The 11,420-nt window shown below is 35.3% G+C and overlaps 3 protein-coding genes across 5 annotated transcripts in view; all 3 read left to right on the plus strand.

Moving 5' to 3' along the window:
- Positions 1-698, plus strand: part of LOC111412590 (BTB/POZ domain-containing protein At3g44820-like) — a 7,104-nt gene extending 6,406 nt beyond the window's left edge. Inside the window, exon 4 of the mRNA XM_023043527.1 lies at positions 666-698. Within this exon, the coding sequence (XP_022899295.1) occupies positions 666-698 (33 nt within the window). The remainder of the gene's footprint in view (positions 1-665) is intronic.
- Positions 699-715: 17 nt separating this feature from the next.
- On the plus strand, positions 716-2,189 carry LOC111412591 (UDP-D-apiose/UDP-D-xylose synthase 1-like; the record flags this gene model as incomplete). The annotated part of the gene is made up of 6 exons (XM_023043528.1): positions 716-866; positions 948-1,081; positions 1,173-1,274; positions 1,354-1,446; positions 1,533-1,668; positions 1,749-2,189. Coding segments are annotated over 6 exons (729 nt in total), but the record flags the coding sequence as incomplete, so codon positions are not given.
- A 1,473-nt stretch (positions 2,190-3,662) lies between these two features.
- On the plus strand, positions 3,663-10,570 carry LOC111412006 (BTB/POZ domain-containing protein At3g44820-like). Of its 3 annotated transcripts, XM_023042730.1 has the most exons (5): positions 5,555-5,624; positions 5,705-5,800; positions 7,950-8,027; positions 8,146-9,158; positions 9,660-10,570. In XM_023042730.1, the coding sequence occupies exons 4-5, from the start codon at positions 8,157-8,159 to the stop codon at positions 10,230-10,232; spliced, it is 1,575 nt and encodes a 524-aa protein (XP_022898498.1). In that variant the 5' UTR covers positions 5,555-5,624; positions 5,705-5,800; positions 7,950-8,027; positions 8,146-8,156; the 3' UTR covers positions 10,233-10,570. The 3 variants fall into 3 exon arrangements, with proteins under 3 accessions (XP_022898496.1, XP_022898498.1, XP_022898497.1); XM_023042728.1 differs by lacking the exon at positions 5,705-5,800 and adding an exon at positions 3,663-4,779 and having other exon boundaries at positions 7,950-9,158; XM_023042729.1 differs by having other exon boundaries at positions 7,950-9,158.
- Positions 10,571-11,420: the final 850 nt, after the last annotated feature.

Raw genomic sequence — 11,420 nt, forward strand, 5'->3', positions numbered from 1 at the left:
GGTAACTTTTTTTTTTTTTTTTTTTTTTGGGAAATTGACAGATCGCAAAACTGAAATTCTGGGCGTAACAGTACCCACAATGAACAGTATTTTTTTTTTTTTTAACCTAGGAAGGAAAATTGCTATCTTCCAACAAATCCTTTTCGTTTCTGCTGTTCAACAAGTTTTGGGAAAAGGGAAAGAAGAAAATTTTGAATTATAAGAGAAAAATACCCAAGATTTAGCTCTGATACCAAATTTGATGTAGGATGAATAAGAAAGAAAGAAGAAGGAACGGGGAGGAGAAACAGAGAGAAGGAAGAAGAGGAGAAGAAACCAGAGGAAGAGAGGGGAGGGAGAAAACGGCTGCAAGCCACCAAAAATATTTCAATTCTAATTCATCATCAACTGTCTCAAATGAGAAACAAAACAGAACTAAATAGCAAAACGCAAACCCTAAAGAGAAGGGCTTGGGCCAAACCCACTAAACAAGCCCAATAACGAAAATATAAACAATAGTCCAAATAAAATATAACTAATAATCCAAATAGAAAATAAATAATAAATGGATGTGCGCATCACATAGTAAATTTCTTTGCTTATGTTTTGACGATTCTTGCTTTTTATCCGGAGCATTTCACTGTACCATTCCATGTACATTTATTTGTTGCGGTTACCTGCCAAAGGTGATCTCTGAGGTTACAGTTCTCCTTGGTTGATGTACTTTGCTTGGTGAAAATCTTATGAATCATCATTTGTTATCTTGCATCAGGATCCTGCTTACTTTGTTCTTAAAGAGGATGCCTCCCCTTGCATTTTTGGCCCAATTGAAAAGCAGAGGTGGTCATACGCATGTGCAAAGCAGTTGATTGAAAGGTTGATCTATGGTGAGTGATGTAAAGTTATTGATCTTTATATCTCAGTAGTGAAACTTGCATTGAAAATTTCTCTTTTATCTTGTTCTACAGCTGAGGGTGCTGAGAATGGTCTTGAATTTACAATTGTGAGGCCCTTCAATTGGATTGGTCCCAGAATGGATTTCATACCTGGAATTGATGGTCCCAGTGAGGGCGTTCCAAGAGTTTTAGCATGCTTTAGCAATGTGAGATTATTATTCATATGCAGATCGAATACCATGTCGAATTAATTTGACTCCGTCTATTTTTTAATATTGTTTTCTTCTCTCTGTTCAGAATCTTCTAAGGCATGAACCACTAAAGCTCGTGGATGGTGGCAAATCACAAAGAACATTTGTTTATGTCAAGGATGCCATTGAAGCTGTTCTTTTGATGATTGTATGTTAATTTCATTCCCTATAATTCTGCTTGATGTTGAGCCATTGAGGTACTAGCTAAGTGGCGTGATTTTATACAGGAAAATCCAGCGAGGGCCAATGGTCACATATTCAACGTTGGCAACCCTAACAACGAAGTTACAGTCAAGCAGCTTGCTGAAATGATGACTCAGGTAATATGATTATGTAATTCTTTGAACTGTTACCATTCACATATTAATAAATTTCTCAACCTTTCTTTCTGGTTGTGTGCTCGCAGGTTTACTCAAAGGTTAGTGCAGAACCTCCACTAGATATACCTACCATTGATGTAAGCTCTGAAGAATTTTATGGTGAAGGATATGATGACAGTGACAAGAGAATTCCAGACATGACCATAATTAACAGACAACTTGGTAATAATCTGTTTAGTTGGAACACATTACTTGAGTTTTGGCTATATTTCTTACGGTAAGATTTAATTGTCTGGTTGTAGGATGGAATCCAAAGACATCACTTTGGGATCTGCTTGAATCCACTCTTACATACCAACACAGGACATATGCTGAAGCTGTCAAGAAGGCCATTTCAAAACCGGTTGCAAGTTAAGAGAAAAGTATAATATCTGGACTTCGTCCATGTTCATGCCTTCTCGGTTCTCTGAGAGTATCTCTTAGGATATCGATATGGTTTCATCTCATATACACACTATTCTTTCTTTCCAGCCACAACCCTACAGATCGCAATTACAGGTATCCTGTACGTCTAATACTGCGTTATATTTTGTTGTTAGTGCATTTATTTTTTACTTCACCTTCAAGTGAGCATGTTGTATTATTTATTATTTATTTCCGACAATATAGTTTGTTGTATTGCTTCAAGCTGCTTCTGGGATTTTTTTTTCTTTTACTTTATTTAAATGCTTATATTTTTACCATCTTATGTAAGATCGGATCGAAGTAAAGATTTATACTCTACTAGAATGACAAGTAGATCCAACAATAACTTAGAATGAATAAAATGAAACATCAGAGTTATCAATTTCGTTGAACCGTATTACGTATATTCTTTTACCTTATACAACTGTGTCATAGACAAATATTATTAGAAGAAACTTTGTTTCTTTCAAATCAAACAAGTTGAACATTGTGACCAAATGATGGCACATGTTTTTTGTCTTAAGATACACAATTAGCTATGTATTAGTATCTAATGAAGTACTTAGCGATAATCAATAAGCATTTTGTTACATTAATATTCTTTTCAGAATTTAAGGGCTCACACAAAAAATAATAATTGGTTTTATGAGTTGGCAAATAGAGCAAGAAATAAATTTTGACATCATATACGCATGCAAGTGGTTTGAAAAATGAAGAAATAGAGAGGAAAATTATACTTCATACCGCAGAGTTTGTTATCCTTTTTTATTATTATTATTTTTTTTTTTTATACGACGGGGGAATTTACAGTCGCTACCCTTCGGGTGCGTACTAAAGGGTAGCGGCTGCGGCCTGCGGGTTCCCCGTCATCCCCAAAAAAAAAAAAAAAGTTATCTTAATTGAAGCAAAAGTTGTTTTGCTTCCAACTTTTGCTAATTTTTTTCTTTTATTTCCCAATTTTGTGATTGTATTTTCATCCTCAACTTCTATTAATCAATATATCTTATTTTTACGACGAAGTAAAAGACTTGTTTGCTCCTCGAATTTTTGAATAAGTAAAATAAACAATAAATACAAAACTTCAACAAAATAATTTTTCCATACTAATTAGAAGATGTATTAATTAAAGAAAGTTAAAGATAAGAATGAGAACGAAAATAAAAAGTTGGAGATCTATATTGCAGTTAAATATATTTTACTTATACGATAAAATTAATTATGATATAACTAATTGTATCATCAATTGAATATACAACCTTATCAAGCGTACTAGGACCGTATCTGAAAATTCAATTTCGCTATAGTGACAGACTCAATGATAGATAGAGGGGACTTGTGTCAATACAGGATTATACGATTTGAAATAAATAAATAAATAAAATACAACACCAAATCTTGCCCTACCATTACACCCTGTCAACTCCCCCTATCATTTTCCAAGTTCAGATGCATTATTGCTAAAATTTTGTCATTGCAAACAGTTATCAAAATATTTAAATTTGATTATAGACTCGAACCTCTTTTGATGTCGTCATCTATCATTTTCACTTGGAAGACTAAGCTCCTGTTTGGCCTCCATTTTATAGAATTGAAAATAGGTGAAATAGTATTTTTTTGAAAAATGAGTGGTTAAAAAAGAATGAAAAATTTTTAATTTACGTGTAATATTATTTTATGCAAAATTGTGTGATTAAAAATAAGAGAGAAAAATATAATATAATGTAATAGAAATTAATGGGTCCAAACAGGGGCTAAAGATGTCTAAAGTGACTTTTCTTTAACAAGATTGATGGATTGAGACGACAGTAATCCGAAATTGTAGCCATTTATGATTTCAAAAGGCACAATTTCACTTTGTACCTAAACAAACAAATAAAGCACAAAACACGCTGCTTCGCTGCCTTTAATAGGCGCCCTCCTCGATTCGCACACCTGCTGTTCGACAAAAGCGAGACTGAACTGGAAACACAGTAAAATATTACAATTTACATAAATTGGCACCTGGGATCCGAATATCAGATAACTTCTCTCCTAATGATTAGTCATGTCCTCTTATCTCCATGTCCCCTCGGCCGGCCTATATTTCCTTCTCTCTGTTCAACCACCCCACACAGTTTGAAGACACGTATTCAAGTTTGATATTATAATCATTGAAATGGGTCAAACCCATAAAGAAAATGTTAAACACATATGACTTATGAGTGAAAAATCGAATCTTTGCACGAATTGCCGCCTTTATTTTTCAGTAAGAAACCGGGCACTTTAATACTTTATATTGTTATAATTTACAAGTATGGTGAACTACAAAAATATGTGAAGTGTAAGTAAAGTATGATCCATACTGTTGCTTTGTTGTTGGGCTTTTTTTATATACACGAAAAGCATAATGCGAGGTTGTAAAGATGGCGTCTTTATGGGTCATGATTGTTGTTTTTTCCTGTTACCAAAGGTTGACTCGGCAAACTCAGTTTTCTTTTTTGTTTTTAATTTTGTGGCAAACTGGGTATCTGTGGTTGATATGGTTGGTAGGCTTCCATTTAGAAGAAATTTATTTATTTACTTAAATAATAATTAATGATGTGATGAGCTGTGGGCATCATAATGACAGGGTTTCTGTAGTTTGTAATCAATTGAATTGAAGTGGGTAAAATTTTGGTTTCGAGGGAGAGAAAAAAAGAGAGGGAATTTATATTCAATTGTTGGCCATTTATTATAGAGAACCAGAACTCAATTGAATAGACTATTTGCTTTAAAAGAATCGGAGTGAATATTTTCCAGAAAGGAGGAGGCTACTGAGGTTTGAAAGGTCGGGCTCCGGATGGCCCCTGCAGCTAAAAGTACTGGATTTTATTGCGAAGGAAATGAATGGTATTCATCATCCCTTTCTTTCTGTCTTTCAAAACCCATTTTATATTTCTGAGAATTCTGTTTAATTCTTGATCATCCATGAAAGTCCTCGCTGACAGAGGGGAAGACAGAGATGTGCCGTTCTATTATGCTAAAAATTTGTGTTCTATTTTCCCAAGAATTTATACACTCACGTATTCAGTGTTGTTTTATGTAAAATTTTACATCTAATTACTCAGCTAAAGTTGCTAGAGCGAGGATAATTAATTTTATATTAACGCGTGTAGGAGTGATGTTATATTGTTCACTGCAATGGAGGGTAACGGTATTGGGGAGAGGGAAAGCAATCTTCACTGGAGAATAGAACTCAGTCTTTTTCCATTTCATATGTAACTTGACCAGGGTAATGCTCCCTTGGGACTTGAAGTCCGGTTTGGTTCATATTATAAATTAACTGAGATTGGACTGAAAAAATTGAGTGGGTTCGGGTGATTGTCTTTCACTGGAGATAATTTTTGGACTCCATCAATTTGATATTAGATGAGTACACAACCAAGCTTGTCCTTGATGAGAAGGGAAATATGAATTTATGGTATTTTTGGATTTTCTGAGGAGGGTATTTGAATAGAACAATGCTGGCTCCTGTACAGGCCACACACATTATAAGAGGGGGGGGGGGGGGGGGGATTTTGAGGGGGCCTGTACATTAGGCATTTTTCATTTGAATATGCCTCGAGATGATCTTATTGTTGAATGTTGTGCCAAAATGGCATGAAAGTTATTTTTTTCCTTTTAGGTTCTGCAACTCGAGTCTGCCGAGTGATATCATAGTGGTGGTGGATGGAGTAAGCTTTCATCTTCACAAGGTAATTTTTCTTTTCTTGATTTAAAATCATGCCAAAAGAATAATGATGATTAGTTTGTCTTTGTATGAATTCTTTGATAGTTCTTAAGAGTGGCTTCTTGCTGATGCTGATATGCTGGGAATGTAGACATTCATTTGATCAACTGGGAATCCAGATTACATCAAGATGCTAACCATGTAAGAATACCAAAAACCATAGTGCAGGGGGGAGAGTCTCCTCTTTGAAAATGTTTATAGTTGAGTCTAGGTTTCATCTTCTTATAAGAAGGACTTAAGGGGATCTGAGGGTTCTGTTGCAGTTTTAGGAAGTCAACAGAATGTGGTCAACTTTGGCAGTTCATATGGTTTGATTCTTACATTTTGGGGTTTTACATTGAGAGATCTTTTGAAAAACATGTTGTTTCTCGGTTTACTCATCTCTTCTGATGTTCGGACATTTTGAAATGGTTGGAGTACTCGTGTCGGATACGACATGACATGGGTATGAATATGAGATATGTGTCGGATCTTCCAAGTTTCAATCGGACACTTCCCCGTTTTCGCTTCTTCTTTCTTTTTCTTCTCCTTTTTGTTCCCCATTTCTACTCTCTATAAACCTAACATCGCCTCCGAGAGGATAGAGAAAGGCAATGGCGCTAGTTTTCCCTCTTTATTCTTCTTTCTTTTTCTTTTCCTTTTCTTCTTCTTTTTTTCCCCTCCTCTTTCCCTCTCTGTATTGGTGGTTTCGGATTTTATTCGTATAAAATGAAAATGGGCTCCATATAATGTTACTTAGTGCTTCACTAAGTCCAAACTGCAATCAAATCATTCACTTTTTATTTTATATAACATTTAGTAATTAACATCTCATAATTGAAAATTAAACCTCAAAATTCTATTTTATTTGTCTTGACCCCTTATTCAATAATCGTTTCCTTCTTTGTGAACAATTGTTTTTGGTATATTCAAAATGACATTTTGGGTTAGTAAAAAAATTGAAACTTGAAAGACATACCTGTGTTCGAAATTTGGACTTTTTTTAGCCATGTCCCCACATCCTACATTTTAGAAATAAAATATCTGATACTTAGATACGTACCCATACTCGAGTCTGAGTGTCATAGTTTATCTCTGTCTTACATCATAGGTAGCACTTTGATTTTTATTGACAGGTTTCAGACAATAGGAACTAGAAGGCATTCATTTTTTTATTCAGTGTATGTGTGATGCATGTGGATTACGTTTCAAAATATTTATCGGGGATATTTTATAATGATTTGTTTTCCTACCACAATAATCGCAGCTCAAATATTTGCTTGTTTGTGCTATGAAGTAGAACCGAACAAGACTCCCTTCTCGGCTCTAGCTTCTGATTGCAAAAAGTTGAGCTTCTAGATTGGGAATTTGGAATTGAGATGTAATTTGTGGCACAAGTCCCTAATATCAACCCCCTTTGTTTAATTAAAGCAATTTTGTTGTTCTTGTAATTTTTAAACCAAGATCAATTAAGGAAAAGCACGACTTTGTTCATTTTTGGCCTATGGCCACAAAAAAGAATAAAGCAAATAGTTTGGTCCGACCTGAGGTACATACTGTTATTCTGCTATTTACCTTCCAGTCGTTTTTCTGTACGCTTGTTGAAGAAATTATATCATTATATAGGGCAGAAGGTAACATAATCTTTTATGGTAAGTTTTGGGAATTTCATTCCGTAATTTTGAGAATGATAGTAGGGTAGTTCACTTTGCATCTGATTAAACCCTTCCATTTCTAAGTAGTTTTTGTTCTGATAGTTAAAAGTTAAATTTCTAAATATGGAAAGCACTTTTATAAAAGTAATTGTAAAATCATGTCAAATCACTAAGGAGTGTCAGCATGGAGTTACTTGAATTCCTACACTAATGATCGTTCATTAGAGTTATTGGTTGTTGCAGGTATAAGGTTGTAAAAATACGTCAATAACTGGGACTAAGTATCACTATATATATTTGAGAGAAGATGATTTTTGGGTAACACATGTTTCTAATTAATCTAGTGATATTTAAATGATTTTCTTGGGTCCCAGCTTATTCCAATGACTTGGAGTTTTGGTTCTTATTTATTTTCCACGAGGTCTTCGATAAGTTCCCTGGAGTGTTTTTTTTTATGTTTATCCCTTTCTCGCCTCTGCAATTTTCCATATTCCCGTGTGTTTCTGCACTTGGATGTCTTTCTTATTGGTTATCAGCGTCATTCTCAAGTTTTTCATATTTATTTTCTGGTAAATCACTCTCAGTAGCTGTGGTATTCGTTATTCATCGGGATTAAGTGTTTGTTCGCTGCCTCATAAAAAATGCTTCTTTTCCAGTTTCCTCTTCTATCTAGGTGCGGGAGGATAGCAAACATTGTTGAAGAAACGCAGATTACCAACAAGAAGACTATCATGGTTAATCTTGAAGAATTCCCTTGTCAATCTGACACATTTTTGGCTATAGTTAAATTTTGTTATGGTGGTCGAGTAGAATTGACACCAAGGAATGTGGTAATGGTGTATTGTGCTGCAGATTACCTCGATATGACAGATGATTATGGAGAAGATAATTTGTTGTCCAAGTCAGAGAGTTTCTTCCACAAACAGGTTCTCCAAAACTGGAAGGACTGCATTTTGGCTCTCCGAAGCTGTGAACCAGTTATTTCAAGAGCAGAAAAGCTTCATATAGTTAGTAGATGTCTGAACGCTTTATCTGTTATGGTCTGTACTGACACCACTCTGTTCGGATGGCCTATGATGATGTATGGTAGTTTACAGAGCCCAGGAGGTAGCATCCTGTGGAATGGGATAAACACCGGTGCAAGAATCCATAGCATAGAATCCGACTGGTGGTTCGAAGACATCTCATATCTAAATGTGGCGTTGTTTGAGAGACTAATTCAGTCGATGGCAGCCAGAGGAATACGACCCGAAAATTTATCTGGAGCTATAATGTATTATTGCAAAAAGTATCTTCCTGGGTTGGGCCGTTGGCAGGGTGGACAAAGCGGCATACCCAGATCGGTTGCTAGTTTTAGCTTGACGCCTGCTGCTGTTGACCAGAGAGTTCTCTTGGAAAGTGTTGTGAAACTGCTGCCTGAAAAGCAGGGAAAATCTTTTTGTCGTTTTCTGTTGGGACTTCTACGTGTTGCATTGATATTGGGGGTTAATCATACATGCCAGGACTCTTTGGAAAGGAGAATAGGGACGCAGCTAGAACTTGCAACCCTTGATTGTCTACTTATACCTAGTTACTCAGATTCCGATACTTTATACAACACTGATTGCGTTGAGAGGATGATTAATCATTTTGTATCTTCTGAACCAAAAGTAACTTCTGTTTCTCCAACATCGTTGAACCTAGAATCATCACCATCATCTGGACGGTTGAAGAGAGTTGCTAGATTGGTAGATAACTATATTGCGGAAGTTGCTTCTGATGTGAACTTGAAGCTTGGACAGATACGTACATTGGCAGAAGCCTTGCCAGAACCTTCAAGATCTTTGCACGATGGACTCTACCGAGCACTGGATATATACTTTAAGGTTCGAATCAGCTCTTACACTTAAAATGTCTGCTTAGCATTTCCACTTTGTAGCACCTCTCTATCTTATAGAAAAAATGTTATTAAAAGAACAATTTTTATTTTTTTTTGATAGATAGTGATATAATAGATAATATAATCTGATTTCTACATATTATCACCGAAGTCTTTGCTGCAACAAATGCCGAAGAGCTTCTTGGTTTTGGCTTTTGACAAATTTTCATGAAATTATTCAGGCACATCCCTGGCTCTCAGAGAAAGAGATGGAGCTGCAAATCAGCTCTTACACTTAAAATGTCTGCTTAGCATTTCCACTTTGTAGCACCTCTCTATCTTATAGAAAAAATGTTATTAAAAGAACAAATTTTTTTTTTTTGATAGATAGTGATATAATAGATAATATAATCTGATTTCTACATATTATCACCGAAGTCTTTGCTGCAACAAATGCCAAGGAGCTTCTTGGTTTTGGCTTTTGACAAATTTTCATGAAATTATTCAGGCACATCCCTGGCTCTCAGAGAAAGAGATGGAGCTGCTTTGCAACATCATTGATTTCCAGAAACTTTCCATCGATGCTTGTGCTCATGCATCCCAAAATGGAAGGTTACCCCTTAGAGTTATGCTTCAAGTTTTGTTCTTCGAACAAATGCAGTTAAGAAAAGCTTTGGCAGGATACCTGAATGTTTTGGATACTGAAAGAGCCTCTGCGGCTTCAATGACTACCCCAAATGAAATAACTGGTCAACCTGTTCAACAAGATGGGTGGGTAAGAGTTGTTCGTGAGAACCAGGTTCTAAAAGTCAACATGGAAAGGATGAGAAATCGAGTTGGAGAGCTAGAACAAGAATTCACTAAAATTAAGCAAGATATGAAAAAGGTGACGAAGTCACATAGTTACCTTAGTTCCCCTAGGTTTGTTTCAAGGAGACTTGGATGCAAGCTGCTTCCCCGGTCTTCAGATGCTGAACCTGACGTGCTGGAGAGAACAGCACCGACTCCCAGAGTGTCAGTCGAGCAGGCACAATCTTCCTCCCGTCACTCCAGACATCGAAAAAGTTTCTCTTTGTTTTGAGTGTTGTAATAAGAAAAATCTCTCTCAACCCCCTTCCGAAAAGTTGGATATCATTAGAGGAAGCAATTGTTAAAGCAAGTTGGATATCGTGATTGCTCAGTCATCTACAGAGCTTCCATATAGGTAAATACAAAATTTTACTCAACAAAGAAGTACGTATTCTGGACAAATGATCTTCTAAGCACCATTGTTTAGCTTATCCTGAGCTTCAGTTCTTGAAGTTGACTTACCAATCAATTGATATATCATGTCATCGGTGCTCAGGAGATCATTTCTCACATATCATGTATTCATATTTACGTACTTTGGGTTTATAAATGTTTGCTATATGAAACCAACGTACAACTTTTGTGAAATATCCAAATTATAAAAGAACTCGGTTCCTCATGGTCATGAATACATGTACCTACTGGCTACTAGAGCTTTTCCCGGTTATGGCATTTGAAAATAGCATATGAAAGTTTAGGCAGTCAATGATTTTGACATGGATGTTTTAACAGTATTTGTGCTGAGGATGATGTTGGCTGAATATTAGTTTAGCAATTGTCATCTAAGTGCTTGTTTGACATACATTATTTTATTTTATGATTTACTACAAGATTATTTTTAACTACACATTCATACAATAAAATATTCTATACGTATGCTAAAAAAAATTTCCTCCTTTTTAACCACACATTCTCTTAAAAATCACTACTCAAAACTCTTTTTTCTACAATAATAGTTGTCAAATAGGCTCTAAATATCGATCTTGCCTTTTTTTCAAAAAAATTTGGGGAACATGTTACGTTACGAATTCTTAGAACTTGTTATTTTCTTTTAATTTTTATTGAAAACTTGTAAATTTTTTTTTTTCAATAATTTATCAGTGAATGAAAGTCGTGATGAATTTCCCAATATCTTAGTGTGGAACAATACTAGTCCTCACAAACTTGAGACAAAGAAAAGGAAAATCATTATGGCATATTTGATAAGAATTCAACTAAATAATAAAATAAATCACTATCATACTCAGAAATATCTCACCAAAGAAGAGTCTTTCTATCATGGGATCGAAGGGCCCCATGCCAAATACAAGATCCAATTGAGCTCTCGAGCTAGTAAATACATTAAATCTTTTCTTTTGTTCCCATTTCCTTGGCCCTTGTTTGAGCTTCATTCTTGCCAAAAAAAAAAAAAAAAAAAAAA

The sequence above is a fragment of the Olea europaea genome, chromosome 16 (genome assembly GCF_002742605.1).
Source record: "Olea europaea var. sylvestris chromosome 16, O_europaea_v1, whole genome shotgun sequence".
In the NCBI taxonomy this organism is placed as follows: Eukaryota; Viridiplantae; Streptophyta; class Magnoliopsida; order Lamiales; family Oleaceae; genus Olea; species Olea europaea.